The sequence below is a fragment of the Haemaphysalis longicornis genome, unplaced genomic scaffold, assembly GCF_048455015.1.
Source record: "Haemaphysalis longicornis isolate Haplotype H1 unplaced genomic scaffold, Haemaphysalis longicornis Haplotype H1 scaffold_2, whole genome shotgun sequence".
Taxonomy (NCBI): domain Eukaryota; kingdom Metazoa; phylum Arthropoda; class Arachnida; order Ixodida; family Ixodidae; genus Haemaphysalis; species Haemaphysalis longicornis.
The window spans coordinates 26,850,328-26,871,370 of NW_027526295.1; the positions used below are offsets into that span (position 1 = coordinate 26,850,328).

General features: G+C 51.3%; 1 protein-coding gene across 1 annotated transcript; it reads left to right on the top strand.

Moving 5' to 3' along the window:
- Positions 1–406: 406 nt before the first annotated feature.
- Positions 407–20,268, top strand: LOC144167880 (uncharacterized). The gene is made up of 4 exons (XM_077697024.1): positions 407–714; positions 2,897–3,100; positions 5,333–5,577; positions 20,247–20,268. Exons 1-4 carry the CDS (start codon positions 520–522, stop codon positions 20,266–20,268), a joined length of 666 nt encoding a protein of 221 aa, XP_077553150.1. The 5' UTR covers positions 407–519.
- The last annotated feature ends 775 nt before the right edge of the window (positions 20,269–21,043 follow it).

Genomic DNA, 21,043 nt, shown 5'->3' on the forward strand with positions numbered 1-21,043 from the left:
GCGACACGATTCCGCGGTTTTTAGGAAACTCGATCCTCCATAACACGCGAAAACGTACTCCTGTCACTTCACGCTTCGGTTAAAACATTCCTACTGGTAAGAACCAACTTATTTGCTAATCTGGTTTGTCGACAGAAGCGCATAGGGTTCGAAAAGGGGCAATTAAAATGGGCTGAACCCGCCCAGAAACAGGGCAGAAATACGAAGGCAGCAGCGGCACGGCAGAGCGCCGTCCGCCGCTGCCCATCGCGCCGGCCGGCCACCGCGCTCCGATTGACTGCAGCGCCGCCGCTGCATGCATCACGGAGGAGCCCCTTCGCGGCCGGCGGACGGCAGACTAGCACATATTTCTAGGGACCATAGCAGAAGTTACGACCGTTTGAAATTTGGGCTACAAAGGTGGAAACCTGAAAAACCTGTTGTGCATTTTAGGCCCGAACTTCCAACTCGATCATATTTAGTTTATGCCGAAGGGCGTACTTTCGCAATAAAAACAAAAATTATGACCCGGGGTTTCTGATGACGCCGCACACATTACGGCCAGCAACAACAGCTCGGCCGTTAATAAACATCATCATCGTCATCAAAACCAAAAGAGAAAGAAATAGCGCGAGGCCTGTGCACGTGCCCAGAAGCGTTCGAAGACGGCCCCACCGGTCGTCGTGGCTCCCGCACAGAAAGTCACCCTGCTCACGCCATCCGAGAGCAATCAAGGTAAGAGTCGTTGTTGCTTCCTTAGCTGGGTGTTGTCGCCATGCTTGTAAATCAAGGTGACCGGCCCATTTTCCGCGCCGGCTAATTTTTAAGTTGCCGGTGATCGCCCGGGGAACCGGGAGTTAGGCCTAAAACGGGGTACGCCGTTTACGTCTTTCTCGTTTCTTTACCGGGCGTCGTGTTTCATTGCAGTCTCGAGGAGTAGGTGGGCTGGGGCCCCGCTCGCGAGGTTTTCTTTTTTAATATTAAGTGCAGAGCCATTTAGGGGCTCGCCTTTTCCTCGTAGCTTGTTCGCTGTCACAAAGTATGGCGGCTGCCAGCGGGATAACGGGCCCAGGCAGGGCCCAACGGCGTAACCTAACGGCGTCCCACAGTGGGTTATAAAACCAAGTGGTTTATATGTATTATGTATAGTCATAACTGTTCGAAACCCCTGAAGTGCTGGCGCTTGTCTTACATCTCCCCGTTATTTACCACGAAGAAAACTGCAGGTGCATTTGAGGCAAAATTTGTGTATATAACCGGCAGCCCCCGCGACCATTTAGTTAGGAACGCCCGTTCGGTTGGTTTTTGCTACAGTATGCGAAAAAAGGTGCCGCCGAAAACGCCGCGTTCCAAACTGCCCACTAAGGCGCCGGCACGTGCGGGATGAAAGCGAGCATAAAAAGAACAGAACTCCCGTTCGCTCTGTTCGAGGCAGGGGGCGCGCGAGCACTGCGAAAGCGGGAATTTAGAATTGTATTGGAGAAACCTCCGTTTAATTCATAAAGGAGTGAGACAGGGAGGCGAGGAGCTTCATGGGTGGTAGCAGTGAGTTGATAATGGCGCGATGCCCATTATGGCGAATCACTGCTCTGCACTTACGACAACTTTCAGGTTCAGTGGAACGACTTTCATATGTGAAATGTTCTTGGGAACGACGTGTAACCGGCACTGCGTTCCCTCGCAAACTGAACTTTGGCGTCTGGCATTACTGGTATGCTTTACGCCTGCTAGGTTTGTGTCATCACATCACTTTAATAAAGAACTGCGCGAGAGACGCTGACAACAATCAAAGCCCTTTTTTTAAGAGAAAGATGGTTAACGAGCGAAGATTACGGCATGCAGACTGAGTCAAATTGTAGACCAAAACCCAGGCTCCTGAAGTCAGAAATCCAAAGACCAAATCCCAACTCCACTTCAACCCAGCAAAAGTCCAAAACGAACGCCCGCGCAACGAACCCGATGGAAAGCCTGAGCGACGCGAAATGCGATGATGGAACATTCATTATCAGAGATTCACGGGCAATGCGAATGTGTGTTCCAGTGCTCTACGTATCGTGTTTTGTGCGTGTAGAGGTTCCGTTAGCTATGTGACTGGTATGCTTGATGTGCCAAAGGCGGCTTTCCTGGAGTGCGTTTCGGTGGCGAAACTAAAATAATAATAAAATGCAGTCTTTCCTATTCATTTATCCGGCTTTCGAACCACGCATTGAAACCGACGGAGGTGTTTTTATGCACATGGTAGTGTTTCGTTTAGAGACACTACTTAGTGCCACCTTTATGATTTCAAAAGGTTTAGTGTCGAATTAAAATTATTTCCGCCCGGAGAGGATACCTCCTGGACTTAGGTGGCTAACTACGCCGTTCTATTCCTTTCCCTTTAAGCTCATTAAACGTTTTCACTTTCATTTAATCACTATTGTTTGGCGCTCTTTGCCCTTTGTCGGCCTTGCGCCATTAAACTCCAAACATCATCATCATCATCATCATTAAACGTTTTACCAACAAACCGATCAGCCAATTAACCAATCAGCCAGTTTTATTAGAAATTCCTTATGTTTACCCCACCATACAAAACGCTTGTTTTCACATGAGCTGGAGGACGTAAACTGCGGAATAATCGGTTGCCTGTTCCTTTTAGCTCGCGAATACGGGCCTAACGGGAGATGAACGCTAACCGCAAAAATACCGCTCGAATGGCGGTGTTTCGCCTTCTTTCTGCTGCGGTCTCATCGTGGACGTGGGAAGGATCAAGGTGCACCAACAACTTTGGTAGAGTGCTTCACTCCACCTATGTACAATGCCGCTGGGAGACTCTCTGTTGCCCGCGGTGCCGCCGCTGGTGAAACCTCTGAAGTGAGCATTGCTCGCTCGACCGGAGCTTCTTGCGGTGTGACAGCGTCCGTTGTTCCAATTTCAGGGGGAGATGCAGCCTGCGGATCTGCAGGTGTTGAACACCGGGGCGAGCCTGCTTGGCGACGCTGGCATCCCCCCGGCAACGCTGCAAGAGGAGGTCATTGACGCGCAGGCCGCGGGGAGTGCAGGCGATCGTGACTCCGTGTCTCCTCTCTGCACCCCCATCGACGAGCCTCACCGACGACAAGGGCACGTCCTGGGTCCCCCGGTGAGCGTTGGAGGGACAGGAAGTCACGTTACAGCATCCTCTTTCTTCATTTCCGCACAGTCCATTCCGAGAATACAAACGTCGAGTGTTTTATATAGGCAAACGGAAGTTGGAGACGGGTATCTGTGAGCGGCGGATAAAGTGTCGTAAATATAGTACTGTGGCGGCAAAAGTTAGGCATAACTGAACTTTATGCAGCTAACCATAGCAACAATGAACCAGAATACTATTTTGCGGCAAAAGCTCCGCCGCGGACAAGGCAGCAGAATAACTAACTTGACAACAGCGCTGAAGGACGGAATGAGGAAGGACAGCACGAGGCGCTCGTCCCGTCCTTTAGTGCTGTTTTGAATTCGCCCAAACCACCGTTCTAATGGAGCAGAATAGTTCGTAGGTATTCACCTTGTTGGTCAAAGCGCTCAAAAAACAGAATGAAGAAAGAAAGAGGACGTGGCACATCCGCAACTGCTGGTGTAATGAGAAGACGTATGAAGTTATTATGACCAGACCTCACGCGACATGTTCGTCTCACCTGGGATCAAACCATGGAAAAATTTCTCGGTAAAATTACAGGAACTCAAAAATCGCAGTTCAATTCAAGTGGATCGGTCAACCGAAGATCGATGATTGAAACGATGGCTCGTGATCGACGGCACGTGGCAAACGATGAGCTACTCCAAGCAATTGTACAATGTGTACATTTTACACTACGTATTTAGAACTCTCAAGGCCGCTCTCCTCTTCTGTCCCCCTCAAAACATCAAACTCCTCGGTGTTACCACTAAAACCCTTCCCACAAAAGGGACGTTCCCGTTTGAGAGTGAGGATGGCTCATTCATTAACTCACACCAGGCCACTGATCGGCCACAGTGACAAACAAAGCTAGGTGGGTTCAAAATAGTCACGTGACCCACCCGAGGTATTCCGCAAAACAAAACTATAACATACTTGAAAATCACCCCACTAGAAGCAAACCTAGCGCCGGCCATACGTTGGCAGGCGGATCGCCTTAAAATATTGTCCATACCCTGCGCGTCTACAACTGCGACCCACGCCGCCAAAATTGCTTTCCTTTGACAAAGCCTTGACGCATCTAATCCGCCAAATCGCCAGGGTCAGACGGGTGATGAACGGGAACTTCGCCCAGTAGCTTTGAGCAGTGCATCTGTCGTAGGTAGAATGTCTGGTGCCCTCTTCCTATGTTTGGCCCCTTGACTGACTTCCAGTTCCTGTCCTGTTCGGGCATTCTCGGGGCGGCAATCGCGATCGTTGAAATGCAACGGTCCCCTCCGCCGGTTTCCCAAGGAAATCCTCCTCCGAAAGCTGACATCGCTTTCACCTATTATGGGGTGACCGACTCGTTTGTATGCGTCGTTTGCGGGCCCCCTCGTCGGGTTAACACAAAAGCGCGGCGAACAAAAAAAGAAGCTTCCACGGTTTCTCCCTGCGCCCCTCTCGCCCAAGTCAGCCCGGCTGGCTGGAAAACAAACACAATACAGGTAAACACGCTATCCCCACGGAACGATACCTATTTGCAGGGCGGTATTATTTGAGGTGCGCGAACTTCACAATCACTATACCACTTTTGCACTGTCTGGGACAGGTGTGAGTATTCTGTGCCTGTTACGAAAATGGAGTGGGCGCTTACACAACGATCTCCGCCCCTCTTATGTGAATTGCAGTGGTTTCGTCTCCGCGTCTTGGTAAGACTCGCGTGTCACATCTTGGCTTGTAAGGTCAAAGTAAAACTCCCACTTATCAGAACGCTGCACCAGGGGTGAATGTTCACCAATTTCTTTGTGATACGTTTTGATTTTTCGTGAAAAGCGAGCGCACTACACAGACGCATGAAGGTCAAACGCCGCGGTACTGGATTCGGCGACGCTCTTCTGTTCCGCCACTTCGCGTTTATACTGCTTCTATAAGCTAGTTTATTGAGGTTCACAAGTTCTTCCCAATAAACTTGATTGCTTCAATAACCCTCCGTCATTTTCTCCCATCTTACGACATCTCTTCCGTTACTTTTTGTCATGCATCGCAGTCACAGGTTCTAAGTATATCGCGTGCTGCCACAGTTAATTTATCCCGAGATACGGTCATTTTGGGTATAGGTGGTGGGGAAGACCAATTTGGTGTGCCCATCGAGCGAGCTTTTACGGTCCTTATGCAGTGTAAATTTTGACTAGATAATGTCGATAGTCCACGTTCATGTTTAATCGGCCTCTTGTGCAGACCCGCCAGGAGCTGAGCTCCACGGTCAAGGCAGCAGGAGGCCCGGGTCCGAACACCGGCAACGCGGCGGGTACCTCGCAGTGCATCGACCGAAGTGGGCACGCTGACGGCGCAGGGGACGGTACCAGCGCGGGTGCCGCTGTTGGCTGGTCGGCGCACGGCAGGGACACGGACGAAGGGGTATCACACTTCGGACGCCCTTCAAACGCGTGGGATAGCGACAATGAGAAGCAGCGAATGCGAAGGTATGCCGTTCAGCGCCCACGTTGCGTGGTACAGGAAACGGAGGAAATTTTTTTTATAATGGTTTTCATTTCTGACAATTATCAGGTTGAAGGGAATAATCACGAGCGTACCTGCCCGACCTCGTTGATGCGCCGATACAGTGCCCTCTTGGCTTTCAACAAGAAAGCGCAAGCGTTGGCTTAGGTCAGGTAGCGTTCGCATGGCCGCCAACCAGTTTCGAAGGGTGACGTCAAATCGAAGCCGTAAGTGGACGCGTCAGTCGCGCAGAGTGTAGGCACAATATCCCGCTCCCGGAAAGGTTGCAGTCAGACACTTCCGTTGCGATGCGGATTATTCATTAAACTTGTTAATATATAGGACCATACCGATAAATACGCCTAAAAGGTAGCACACCACGCTTATTTACGTAAAGAATGCGGAGAATTGAGCTAGGAAAACATTCTACGATCAACGATAATCGCGGGTAATTGGGATAAAATTAACTTTGTTGGACCCAAACTCACCCCGAAACTCCCACGGTACTAAGGCTGAGCAGCGGAGTTCTTTAGAAGGCGTACAAAAGTCTGTTGGCAATGTTTCAAGTGAAGCAGTAGGTGGCTCTGGGTTCTCACGGGAAGTGCGGGACTTGTACGTACGTTGGAACGGGATGATGCCGTCTAGACGCGCCTCGCCAACGCTTGACGCATTGTAAAAGGAAGCGTGCAGAGAGTTCAGGGCCGAGTATACGTGGCGGGGAGGATCGAATGCATCAAAACTCCTACACTGGTGGACACCAAAAGGACTGAGGTGCACCCGATGCCACTGCTAGCTATGGCAAACGTGTCCACTGAAATGTTACAACGCAAAGCCCGATTGGCGCTGTGTGCGAGGAGGGTGTGAGAGAAGCCGTAATGCTGGCTACTAAAGCTTGGAACAGGCGTGCGTATCGAGCCCAGCATCACGTAAGCGAGCGCGAGGGATGAGATAATCACGTTTTATGAGTGGTCGATCAATAGATCTAATACAAAATACATTTTTTTTAATAGCGGAGGGCTTGACGACGTACGGGTTTGGTCTCGCGTTACGCTCCCTCCGGAGCAGGTTTACCACGCTCCGCAAAAACCAATACTCAGAACATACAAAATTCACCAGAAATAATGGTGCGACGGCCTTCATATATCAATACAGTAAAAGCTCGTTAGTCAGAACTCGAAGGGGACCATAAAATTGTTGGAATTAAGCCGAGTTTGAATCAGCGGGAGGACCTACAATCAATGGACATCGCGCCGACCGCACGGGCAGAACACAACAAAGCCACCTGTGGACTCATTATCGCCAATTAGGCGCTACATCACGTTTATTGCGCATGCTACGTGGTCGCAGGCCCAGACCAGCGACCGCGGCACGAAGAAAACGTGCAACGGTTTTTGCTGTTGCAGCGAAATATGCTACCGCAGCAGCGTAGCCAGCGCGCTGTTCTTATTCTGTTGTTTAACTGTTTGGTTGTGTTTCATCTGTAGCAATTAAATTTGGTTTGTTTTAGATGCGAAGGCATCTCATTCACCCGCCTTGTCCCTGCATCCGGCGTCGGCGTCGTCGTCGTTGTTGTCGGCGTCCACCCCTCTCCCATTCTCCCCGCCGCGTCAGCTTCGCTCTCCGCCGCTCACCCCCTCTGCTCTCCGATAGCGAACACTCTCTCGCGAGGTGAATTGGATTGGATTCGATTGGATTGGTTTGGATTGGATTGGATTTGGATTGGATTAAAGTGAATTGTGTTGGATTGTGCTGCGTCATAGGCGCGGCAGACGCACTGGCGCCAGCGCGTCTCCTCACCGTTATGGGCGCTATAAAACGCGGTGCCTGCGCCGCTCCGCTCCATCGTTCCAGCGCCGTTCCTCCGCTTTCCAACGCTGCAACGTGAACCCGCTATGCGTCGCATCTACACAGGGGTTCCCGCGAGGGGAGGTGGGATTTTTTTTTGGATTTGCAACACATTGTAAGAACTCTGGGCCGACGTGTTCTGCGAGGAGTGATGGAGACCAAGGTATCCCAGTTCGAATCAACTGTTCTGGATACCGCCGAGTTCGAATTATCAAGAGTTTTCTCCATTGAAATACATAGGGCTGTGGTGGACCACGACGTCACTTCGAATTAGCTGTAAAATCGAATTAAGCGACTTATTTTTAATGTGTTTTTACTGTAAAGGGCGCGCTATATTACCCTTTAAAAGGTCTCTCCTCACCAATGCATTTGTCTTTGGAGGTGAAACCCACTTTAGGGGGCTGGTGTTAGCTTGGCAGTTGTAAGCTGGTTTTCTCGCATTGCGTGCTGCGTAGTAAAGCATGACCGTCCCGGAGGGAGTATAACAGAGAACGGAGGCAACTCTTGTGTCATCAAAAGTACCCCAAAAGAAATATAAGACAATTAGCTGCTAAGACGAGTCCACCACTATGTCGAGTTTCATTTACTTGTCCTTAGTAAGATCACAGTGAAATTGTAAATTTTATAGAATTACTGTCTGCTGTGAATACATGGTCATCTGTAACTGCTGTTTTACCGACACTATCCTTAAACAACTTATGACAAATTAGCGGCTAAGACGACATCGACTCTAAGGCACCACAGCTCTGCTGGTCATTCCTGTTCTCAGAGTAGGAGGGGACTGATTGTTTTTCTTTTCCTTCTTTTAGGAGGCGGCGAATAAAATCGTCCAGTGATTTCTCGAAGATGCACCACGGAGCGCCAAGACTGCACCTGGCTGGGAACGAGTGGTCTGTGCGTGGCGACTGCGAAGAGAACTCGCATGGATCCTGCGCTTCGAACTCCTCGCGTCTTGCTATTGAAGTTCTCCCGTCTGCCAGGGTTGTTCTACAGCCCCCATTGCTCATTTTGCGATTCACGTTATCTGTATTACGAATAACCTTAATTCCACGTAATTTCCTCGATAATTCGATTTTTTTTGTGATATTTATAGCCTGCTCGTGTGAAATAAAATTTTCTCGATTATTGGGCTCCTTCCCTCTTAAGAAAATTCGCTGCACCCATGGGTACGCACAAGGGTTGCTTGGAAACAATGCTCTTAAGTAAGCAAACCTTGCGGCTGGAGGGCGAAGTTTTATGCTTACATGTTAAGGAAGCATTTTGGGATCCCGCCTTCTAACGGCTTGACCGGACAAGAGTATGAGTACATAAATAAATTCCCCGCATTTCCCCGAGGGGAAGAATGTGAAAGTGCGAATGCACGAGTTGAATTTGCGCGGCTCGGTAATGTTCGCGAAAGAGAGATCACACACACACACACAACTACAAAGAAAGAAAGATGCATTTATTCACAGACACCTATTTGTGTTGTCGTTGTACTTGATTGCTAGAGCGGATCTCAGCTTTGAAATTTCGTGGCAGTACTCCTTTAAGCAGGTGCATTAGCCCTTCTCACGCCCGATTCCTTGCCAATCCCCCACGTGGGTATGTGCCATGTCAGCGGCCGGGCAGCGCGCGCCCATCTCCCCCCGTTGCCGAGGAAGACGAGGAGATTCCTGGCCAATCCCCCACGTGGGTATGCTATGCGGACATCGCCGGTGGACGCAGGTTCAGGGTCGCTTAAAAAGTGCATTCGCACTTAATAAATGCCAAACGAATGAGTGACACGTACCATGTGCCTCAAAAATGGGATGGGCACGTTCGTAGACCATGAAAACACTTTTGCAACGACTCTTATGGTACAGAGTCGCCGGGTCATGTTCCGTGTTGAGCACTGTAACTCACGCTAAATTCATTGTTCAATTAGGTGAGCTTAGGCCAAGCAGAGCCACTGGAGAGAGTGATTTATGGTTGGCAGCGCATCAGACTACAAGCAGCCATGGACAGCAAGGACAGGCAAAGCCGGTTGCAGAGATCCTGTTGAAATTCCTGTTGTGAAATCTGTTGAAAGAGAGGAGCGGCGCTTCTCTTGTGTAGGGTCGAACGTCAATGGGCACTCGCCCAAGAACGGCAGTGCCGTCGCCACGAAAAATCTGGTTGGTTGGTTTAACTGGCTTATTGATTGGAAAGGTTGTAAGTGAATGTGCTCCCGGCTACTCCATTTCACCAATATATGTATGGTCATACACCTGGCTCCACACGTCCACTGGGAACGATAATTTCGTGAGTACTAATAGTTGTCTATGAAATGTCCTCCTGGGTTGGTACTGTCTGAGTCATGGTAAAAAGCTAATACGTCACCTAATTTTTTGTCGCTATTTCTTTCGAGGTAAAAGGACATTCTGGGCACGAACAAGAGAGAGAGAGAGAGCAACTTTATTAAAGTGCCTGCAGCTCGGTTAGATCCCCTCGCGCGGGGAACAACATTATTTTTAAGTCCCGCATCAGGCCATCGTCCTAGTAGAGATGCAAAACACAACACACAATGGTTATGTAATGGGAGTTTGTGTAGACTTCACGTCTTTGCCGGGATGGACAGTCTAGCATCACGTGGGAACCATCTTCCTCGGTATGTATGTTTGCACAGTGAATTCGGAACAGAAACGACTTTGTATAAGCCTCACCGAGTCGCATACAGTGAAGCAGAGTTTCTACATTTCGTGACAGCTCCACATTCACACCCAACTGTAAGGCTGGGTCTATTGCGAACAGCAGTGACCGCGTCGTATCTTCATCAATCCACGCCTCTGAGCACCGTTGCTCACTTAGTTTCCGTATGATGCTCCTTATATCATCAGTGAATAGAGGAACGGTGAGCTCGTCGCCGTTGTCGTGCCCTTGTGTGGCGAGTCTGTCGGCTGTCTCGTTTCCTTTTAGGCCACTGTGGCTGGGTACCCATTGGAAGTCTACGACATGCCCTTTATCGCGGGCTGTTTGAAGATGTTCAGCAATCGTAAGGGTCATTATTCGGTACCCGTTTCTTGCCTGAACATTTGATAGGAGCACAAGTGCTAGCTTAGAGCCTGAGCAGACAACCCACCTAGCACTTTGCTGCGTTGTGGCAATAAACTTGACACCATCTGCAATGGCACAGAGTTCAGCAGTTGTCGAGGATGTTCGGTGTGACAATCGGAACATCTGCTCCACAGCTAATGCAGGCACTGCGAACGCGCTAGCGGAGCTACGTGTATTGCCAGATCCATCCGTATACACATGTAGCTTGTCTGCGTGCGCATTATACGTATGCATCCGCACTAATTGGACCACCGCCGGGAAAGGAACATTGACCTTCTTGTCGATGCGTGGTATTCCAGCAGTGATGTTAGGCTGTGGAAGAAGCCAGGGAGGATCGTGTGAATCCAGGAAGGAGTGCTTGGCAGTCTGGCAGCATGGCAGAGGTAGTCCAACCAGTTCGCTTCAATATTGCATCTGCTAGTGGGTGGTAATGAATGAATGAATTTATTGTCAAGAAAAAGGAAAGGAAAGACCACCAGCAGGCGTAAATTGTCACACCTAGGGGTGGACACCGGAACGCCTGCTGGTGTGGGGGTTGGGGCAGAGGATGACAGATTCATAGAGAGGAGAGACAGATGATAGAGGTGACATGTTTACAGAACACAAGAGAGAGAGGGGCATATTTACAAGTTAACACACACTCCCACACCCACACAAAGTCTGGAGCAAGGGAAAAAAAAAGTTCGCACAGTCTCGTAAAAGTTCCCACAGTCACTGTGCCAGATAGTCAAGTGCCAGGCGGAGCCCTGAGGCATCCAGGTAGCCGCCCAGCGCCTCGTGGACGCTGTCCCTCGCCCTGGTGTTGCCCGGCGGCCATAGTAGCTCGTCTAGCGGCCGAGCCCTTCCTCCCAGGGCGGGCAGCAGTTCCGGCCTCCCTGCCGCATACTCGGGGCACTCGAAGAGCAGGTGCGGCAGGGACTGGACAGGTGCGCGGCAGTGCCGGCAGGCAGGGCTGTCTGCCAGCCCCAGGCGGTGCTTTCGTTCCGCCGTCCACACCGCCCCCACGCGGAGGCGCAGGATTGCCGAGCGCTGCTGTCGGGGCAGCCGTGCGGCCCGCACAGGTGGTGGGGCCTCTCCAGCAGCCAGCCGTGGGTCCGGGTGCTGTGCCCGCACGTGCCGCTGTATAAGCAGGCGGGAGTCGTCCGCCGCTGCCTGGGCATCCGTGGCCGCGGGCGTCAGCTCGTGGGCCTCAGCGGCCAGCTCGTCCGCCCGCTCGTTGCCCTCGAGCCCGATGTGGCCAGGCACCCACTGCAGCCGCAGCCGGGCACCCCTGCCTGCCAGCCGCTCCGCCTTCTCGCGCACTCCTCGAACCAGACGGGAGTGCGGGTCGCCCTCCCGGATGCGCAGCAGAGCCACCCGGGAGTCGCACAGCAGGGCGCAGCGCTCGGGTGCGGGCTCCAGCTCCAGCAGCAGGTCCAGGCCCAGCTGGACCCCCACAAGCTCTGCCGTGGCCGAGGATGCGGCGTAATGCAGCCGGGCCTGCCGGGTGGCCTCCCCCAGCACGGCGGCCGCTGTAGCGGAGCCCTGCCGCCGCCGCACAGAGCCATCCGAGTACGCCAGGGTGTGGCCCTCCAGGTCTTTCCAGACGACGGCCCGGTTCAGCTGCAAGGGTGTGGCCCTCCAGGTCTTTCCAGACGACGGCCCGGTTCAGCTGCAGCAACCCGCAGTGGGGCGTTCGCCGCTTGCTGCGCAGGCCCGGAATCTCCAGGTGCAGCTCGGCCGCCAGGTCCGGAGGGCGGCTGGAGGGCCCCAAGTCTGTGGTGCCCACCACCTGCTCGTACCGGGCCAGCATGCTCCCCATGCGCGAGTGCCGGTGGGTGCGCAGCCGCTGCAGCAGGGGGCCGCCCCCCTCGGCTCGGCGCAGCCGGTCAATGTGGCCCAGGGCCCTCTGCTCGGCCGTCATCTCCAGCGTCCACACCCCCGCCTCAGCCAGCGTCCTGTCGCACTGCGAGTTTCGGGGCAGGCCCAGGCAGGCGCGGACGCCCTTTCGATGGTCGCCCTCCAGCTGCCGCCAGTTGGGTCTCCGCAGGGTGACCAGCGGCAGCGCGTACATCAGTAGCCCCACGGCCGAGGCGCTGTACAGCCGCAGGGCTGTCTGCTGGGAGCAGCATTTGTCCCGGGCGACCATCTTTCGCACGGAAGAGGTGGCCAGCTGTGCCCTGGCACGTAGCTCCTTGGCGGCCTGGCGGAAGTCCACCCTGTGGTCCAGGGTGAGCCCCAGGTAGCTCACCCTGGTCTTCCACTCGAGCTCCTCGCCGTCTATGCGGAGTTTCCTCGCAAATTCTAGGATTCGCTCTAAAGTTTAGGCAGTGAAACGTCGTTGGTGGGAGGCTCCCTCCCCTCTCCTTTCCGTAGCGGTAGGGACAGGAACCCGCCCCTGTCCGAGTTGCTGTATGCTTCACAGAAATTGCTGGTGAGCTTGACCACACCGTACTACTCAAGCATTGGTTCATTTATTTTACCCTCACTGAAACGCAGACCACTTGTAAGCGCATACGATGCGGTTAAGTGAAAACACTATGTGCCTCATGAAGCGAAACCCCCAGTGTTCCGCGTGCCTTCCAAAAAACAAAATAAAAAGCATGTCGTTGCAGTAACAGTAATGGAACCAAGGACTGCGATGTGAAAGGAAAGTTGCCAAACCACTATACGCCTATGCCACGCAAAGCACGCCTTTCGACCTGCACTTAAGTCTGCTTGCGCGCTTTGAATGTGAAAGCGGTATGCATTATCCTGGCAATAAACTTCAATTCCACATTGCCTGTGTGTCATGCTGGTTTCATGAAGCTCCTATAATACAGGATAGGACGGCATCTCTGTACGGAGTTCCGAATGTTCTTCGAACATGTGCCGTACTCACTCAAGGGGATTGGCCGATGATGACGACAGACGCTGTCAGTTTAAAGAACAGGTATCGAAAACAGGGACTCGCGGTGACAGGCAACTGACTGAACGGTTACATTATGCCCACGCCACAGGGGACATGGCTCTCGAGGTACCCATTAATTATGCTTACGGTATTCGAATACGAAGAGGCATCGGACACATTCTGGCTTCGAACACCCGAGCTTTGGGAATGGGCCGTCGGCAGTTCCTCCCTCGCCATTCAACGGCAGCTGGTAGAGCGGGAGGATATCGGCCGCGAAAAGCAGTGAAGACCTGAAGTGAGGAACCCACCCACCTCAAAGGGCAGACAACCGACGTTTGTGAAGTGCATGCCCTCTAGTTCATATTAAAGCCAGCGTTTTAAATAGGGGGTCACCGCAAGGAATTTCTAAATAGACAGGCGGAAACAATTTTCATTTAGCGCTAAAATTTCTGAAGTCTGAAAAATGCGTCAGAACGTAAGACTACGTTACGTGTCCACACTACCAAACGTAACACTACGTAGCGTGTCCAAAGAACTCCGTCGACTACAGCGCGTGAATCAAAGACGGCAAGAAAGAATTTAAAATATTGGAAATTATTGTTGTTTTAGCCGGGACAAGTTTTGAAATACCTCTTTTATTCTCACGTGAAGTTAAAGGTGTGTTGCCGGCGGCTTACTGTGTGGTTGCCAGCATTTCTTTTGGTGGGACCGTATAGCTGGTACATCTAAAAATTTCCATTTGAAACGTTCTAGGGCGCTATCCGCAAAACCGTTTTGGGTTCAGGTGTTTCAAGTGATGCCCTTACATGTGGGATAGAGGAAATATACTTTTTATACCGACAAAAATCGATGGCCTGTCCCTTTAATGATACCCCACTAAACTTGTTTATTCTCTCTCTCTGTCTATCCGTGTCACGTCAATGGAAATTCATTTTCAGGCGCAAACTTAGCGCAAATAAGCCAAGGTATTTATACAATAGATATTCATGAAGTTTACTAGAGATTCGGCAATACGTTCGGCGTTTAGAGACTGTTCCATCGGGCGAGGGGTAAACGTACCCTCGCACTCAATGGTCGCGGCAAGCGGGCCGCCTTTTCCCCTCTTTGAAATGTGCGTGCCGATAACGGCGCGCCGGGCGCGGCTGCTCCTTCGCCTTGACTACGCTTTGTAGGCATCGCGCGGGCAGGTTTACCGCTAATTTACGCAACAGTTTAATTAAATGTTGCTAATGAATGAGTCAGACTGGCACCTTGTGAGTTGCGCACTTTAAAGCAGTCCCGCTTTTTGGCAATTTTGTTCTGCTGAGCTCTTTCTGTACACATATTTTGGAGTAGCGGCAGAAAATTGGGCAAAATGTAAGGACCTCTGTGCTGGGACATCATATTTCTTCGCTGCAGGTTGACGTCACAATGAGGCAGGGACAAGGAGGAGGAGTAAACGCTTTTAAGGCGGGGGGGGGGGGGGTCATATTTTTTTTCTCTTCGAGGTAATGCACTCTTTAAATGCAGCTAAAAAAAAGGTTCAACAACAATTAGTATTGCAAAGGTAGGTTATATGCAGGAAAGTACTATTATGTAATATCTTATTTTGAAGTACAATGTATGCATGACTGAGAGAAAATATACCGCCTCAGATGCTTACGTGAGCATGCATTCTCTTAGCTATCGCCATGAAGATGTGGTATGGTGAGCCAGACTGGGATCACCAGGGGTAGCGGTGGTTGTCCTGCTCCTTACTAAAGTGGGCGAAAAGCGAGGGCCGAGGTGACCTGCTTCTCTGCAGAGACAGAGGCTGTTGAGGGGGTAGTAGTAGGTGGACGTGCCATTACCCTCACTATGATCTCTCCCCTCAGAATGAAGTGATTGGGGAGCGAAGTTACGGTTCCTAAAGGGGGTCACCAGCGCCTCACTGACGCCATTTAGGGACAGAATGTGGGCCGTGTTTGTGTGTTTATTATTCATACAAGTGCGGTCACATTGTGCGTTTTACTAATTCCTTTGAAAGAAGAATTAAACCTGAATTCCTTTTTTTTTTAATTTCATACCCACACATATTTGCCGCATTGTCTGAAAGGGCTTACTTCATATGTTGCTATACTCGGTTACAACTCAAGAACGGCACCACCTCATGTAGTGTATCACTCCGCCAAAGCGCCGGACCCGTGAAGTCAGTGCGCGCGCGTTTTGAAAGGGGTTTGCTATGAATGCGTGATATCGTCTGCCTTGTCTCACGCAGTTTGTTTGTCGTCACTGGAGTCGTTTATAAGCATTTTAAGTCCAAAAAATCACGGGAACGGCTCACGCCATGTTCAAAATATTCCCAGTAACGCCCTACTTGCGCCGCGCGAAGAAACATCTGGCTACGGTGATAAGGCACAGCGGCAACTTCCGGTGCCGTTCTTGAGTTGTCACCGAGTGTAAAAGGAGCCCTCAGTGCAAGTAATGCATGGTAACGTCTGTCACGTGATGCGATTACGTGTGGAGTAGCCATCTCCATGGGACATCAACAGACAACGCAGTCAGATCTTGGAGCTCACAAGCTCCAATGAAGCCAGAGGTATTGGATTCAGGGCCGTTGACGTGTAATGTGTGCAGGAATTCAGGTGTATTAGCGGGTCGAGGTATTCTCTGCAGGCCTACCCAGCTGTCTTTGTGCTGAAAAACATTCAGGACTGATTTTTGACTCATTTGCACGTGCACTGAGTGGAGATCAGCAGTGTGGATGCGGTGTTTTAGCGCCATCCTGCTGCCTGTGAACGAGCTTATATGAATAAACAGTTCCAGCGCCAGGTAGAAAGTAACGGTATCTATTACATTTGTGGGTTTTCAGTTTCGTGAATGGGTAGTCTTCTAATTTCTAGCCAAGTTTCAATTGCTGCTCATGTCTGTTCTTGCAAAAACACCCGTGAAAAGTAACTTCTGTGGGGAGCATGGCCATTATGCTCTCAGTTGTGACGCCTGCATAATCACACAATATTTGAAAAAAGATGCCGTGCACTGTTCCGAATAACCCCGTCTTGATGCAAGGCACTCCGTGGCATTGTGCTGTGTGCACCAAGCATCTGGCTAAAGTCAAAAGAAATGTGCTACAAAACGCCTTCATGTGTGTTGACGATTGGCATAGGGAAGCAGAAATTGGCGCCTGCTGGGAAGTACAGCTTCTTTCTTAGTGGGCACGACAGCCAAGTCTTCTCATAAACATATCTGAACATTGTAGTACAGTCGAACCCCGCTACAACGAACGCCGCTGCAACGAAATATTTCCAATTCCCCGTCAGCTAGACATAGAAGTCAATGCAACAAAGTCCTCGCCACAACGAACCATTTTTCAAGCTTGCTTTCGCTTCAACGAAATTTTGGATAATTTGGGCTAGGTTTGAACAATTATTTTACAATAAAAAAGGCCTAGCGCCAGCTATTTGTAACTTGTTATACATTCAGGACGCTTAGTTTCACCGAACACTTGCGCGGTGCGCCCACACCGCCACCCAAAACAAACCCCCCCCCCCCCCCCCCCAAAAAAAAAAAAAAAAAAAACTCGTTGGCGGACGCCTTTGTTTGATGGTGATAACGATGTGGCTGGCCGTCTTTACACGAAGCGCAGGGCCGGTTCGCCAAACCGGAGCTACAGCCAATCCGTATCCAGTTGAAATCGCACGAATGTGGTCCGCTGCCGGTGCGGCGCCGTCATGTATGCGTTGTGAGCAGCTGTCCGTGCCGTTTTCCTTCTACCATTCTTCATAGCCAAGAGCAAAAATCATGTTTGCGTGTTTGGTCTTGAAGCCAAGTCATCCTATCTTAGTCGCGAGCGCGCGGTCATGTTAAATGTAAGCGCGCGCGCCTTGCCTGCCAAGGACAGTAGCTGCCCTGCCCTGTCGGACGGATAAGATAACGGCACTGCTCCTGCCACAAGCGAGAGGGCTTCCGACTGCCTAGCAGCTATCTGCAAGTAATCAGCTCGGTGGACACGCCTTGTACAGCAATGCGTTTTGCGCCTGCATTTCTTCACCCCCCCTCCGTAACGCGTTCTTTGGGTGCAGTGAAAAAACAGATAACCATTGGTATGCTTGTTATCCGAATAATCATGAAGTTATTGCGCTTCACAGTAACATTAAAGGTGGAAACCTGAAAAAACCTGTTGTGCCTTTTAGGCCCGAACTTCCAACTCGATCATATTTAGTTCATGCCGAACGGCGTACTTGCGCAAAAATTCCCCGCATTTCCCCGAGGGGAAGAATGTGAAAGTGCGAATGCACGAGTTGAATTTGCGCGGTTCGGTAATGTTCGCGAAAGAGAGATCACACACACACACACAACTACAAAGAAAGAAAGATGCATTTATTCACAGACACCTATTTGTGTTGTCGTTGTACGTGATTGCTAGAGCGGATCTCAGCTTTGAAATTTCGTGTCAGTACTCATTTAAGCAGGTGCATTAGCCCTTCTCACGCTCGATTCTTGGCCAATCCCCCACGGGGGTATGTGCCATGTCAGCGGCCAGGCAGCGCGCGCCCATCTCCCCCCGTTGCCAAGGAAGACGAGGAGATTCCTGGCCAATCCCCCACGTGGGTATGTGCTGTGTCAGCGGCCAGGGTGCGCGCGCCCATCTCGACGTGCGCGGACATCGCCGGTGGACGCAGGTTCAGGGTCGCTTAAGAAGTGCATTCGCACTTAATAAAAACAAAAACTATGACCCGGGGTTTGTGATGACGCCGCACACATCACGACCAGCAACAACAGCTCGGCTGTGAATAAACATTATCATCATCATCAAAACCAAAAGAGAAAGAAATAGCGCGAGCCTGTGCACGTGCCCAGAAGCGTTCGATCGAAGACGGCCCCACCGGTCGTCGTGGCTCCCGCACAGAAAGTCACCCTGCTCACGCCATCCGCGAGCAATCAAGGTAAGAGTCGTTGTTGCTTCCTTAGCAGCGTGTTGTCGCCATGCTTGTAAACCAAGGTGACCGGCCCATTTTACGCGCCGGGCGAATTTTTAAGTTGCCGGCGATCGCCCGGGGAACCGGGAGTTAGGCCTAAAACGGGGTACGCCGTGTACGTCTTTCTCGTTTCTTTACCGGGCGTCGTCTTTCATTGCAGTCTCGAGGAGTAGGTGTGCCAGGTGGCCTGGGGCCCCGCTCGCGAGGTTTTCTTAATATTAAGTGCAGAGCCCTTCAGGGGCTCGCCTTTTCCTCGTAGCTCGTTCGCTGTCACAAAGTACGGCGGCTGCCGGAATCCGGCTGCCAGCGGGATAACGGACCCAGGCAGAGCCCAACGGCGTAACGTAACGGCGTCCCACAGTGGGTTTTAAAACCAAGTGGTTTATATTTATTATATATAGTCATAACTGTTCGGAACCCCTGAAGTGCTGGCGCTTGTGATGCATCTCCCCGTTATTTACAACGAAGAAAACTGCAGGTGCATTTGAGGCAAAATTTGTGTATATAACCACAGAACAGATATAACCGGCCAGCCCCCGCGACCGTTTAGTTAGGAACGTCCGTTCCTTAGGAACGCCCGTTGAACGCCCACCGTTTAGTTTGGAACGCCCGTTCGGTTGGTTTTTGCTATAGTATGCGAAAAAAGTTGCCGCCGAAAACGTCGCGTTCCAAACTGCGCACCGAGGCGCCGGCACGTGCGGCATGAAAGCAAGCATAAAAAGAACAGAACTCCCCTTCGCTCTGTTCGAGGCAGGGGGCGCGCGAGTGCTGCGAAAGAGAATTGCATTGGAGAAACCTCCGTTTAATTCATAGAGAAAGGAGTGCGACAGGGAGGCGAGGACCTTCATGGGTGGTAGCAGTGAGTTGATAATGGCGCCAATGCCCATTACAGCGAATCACTGCTTTTCACTTCATACAGCTTTCAGGTTGAGTGGAGCGGCTTTAATTTTGGAATGTTGTTGGGAAGCTCTTGTCACCGGCAAATGCGTACTCTCACAAACTGAACTTTGGCGCCTGACATTACTGGTATGCTTTACGCCAGCTAGGTTTGTGTCATCACATCACTTTAATAAAGAACTGCGCGAGAGACGCTGACAACAATGAAAGCCCCCTTTTTAAGGGAAAGATGATTAACGAGCGAAGATTTCGGCATGCAGACTGAGTCAAATTGGAGTAAAATATCCAGGCTTCTGAAGTCAGAAATCCAAAGACCAAAACTGAACTCCACTTCAACCAGTCCAAAATGAACGCCCGCGCAACGAACCCGAAGGAAATCCTGAGCGACGCGAATGCAATGATAGAACATTCATCATCAGAGATTCACGGGCAATGTGAATGTGTCTTCCAGTGCTATAGCGTATTGTGTTTTCAGCGTGAAGAGCTCCCATTAGCTATGTGCCTGGTATGATCGATGTGCCGAAGGTGCCTTTCCTGGAGTGCGTTTTGGCGCAACTAAAATAATAATAAAATGCAGTCTTTTCAATTCATTTATCCGGTTTTCTAACCACGCATTGAAACCGATGGAGTTGTTTTTATGCATGTGGTAGTGTTTCGTTTAGACACTACTTAGTGCCACCTTTATGATTTCAAAAGGTTAAGTGTCGAATTAAAATTATTTCCGCCCGGGGAGGAGGCCTCCTGGACTTAGGAGGCTAACTACACCGTTCTATCCCTTCCCTTTAAGCTCAGTAAACGTTTTACCGACAAACCGATCAGCCAATTCTCTTAGAAATTTGTTTACCCCACTGTCAGGCGCTTCGACGCACCAACTGGAGCGGGCCGGCGGACGCGTAGCGGCGCACAAATGAAACGCACGTGTCGCGCCGCGCCTTGAAACGCCGTGCATTCCGAGGAAGGTCGCGTCTGCTTACACCGGATGCGCTAATGGCCACCACATGGGGTTGGACCCCCACGAAGGACTCGCTTTTCCCTCTTCCCTGGCCCCCAGCGGCAGGATGGAGAAAGGATGAAGACAAGGAGACGACATCGGGACGCCGCAGCTCGCGGGTCGTCGTCTTTGGGCTCCGCCCGAGCACTGTTTCCGAGCCGCCCGCCGGGCTGTAAATAAATGTATAGTTTTTGCATCGGAAGCTGAGTTTGTCGGTTGGAGATACCCGGGGTCAGATCTTCAGCGCTACTGCTGCTTGGAGGAGAAGCCCTGGGGAAAAGAACATCACGAAGATTACTCCCACCATAGAAAACGCTGGTTTTCACATGAGCTGGAGGACATAAACTACGCAATAATCGGTTGCCTGTTCCTTTGAACTCGCGAATACGGGCCTAACGAGAGATGAACGCTAACCGCAAAATACCGCTCGGATGGCGGTGTTTTTCCTCCTTTCTGCTGCGGTCTCATCGTGGACGTGGGAAGGATCAAGGTGCACCAACAACTTTAGGTAGAGTGCTTCACTCCACCTATGTACAATGCCGCTGGGAGACTCTCTGTTGCCCGCGGTGCCGCCGCTGGTGAAACCTCTGAAGTGAGCATTGCTCGCTCGACCGGAGCTTCTTGCGGTGTGACAGCGTCCGTTGTTCCAATTTCAGGGGGAGATGCAGCCTGCGGATCTGCAGGTGTTGAACAACGGGGCGAGCCTGCTTGGCGACGCTGGCATCCCCCCGGCAACGCTGCAAGAGGAGGTCATTGACGCGCAGGCCGCGGGGAGTGCAGACGATGGCGAGTCCGAGTCTCCTCTCTGCACCCCCATCGACGAGCCTCACCGACGACAAGGGCACGTCCTCGGTCCC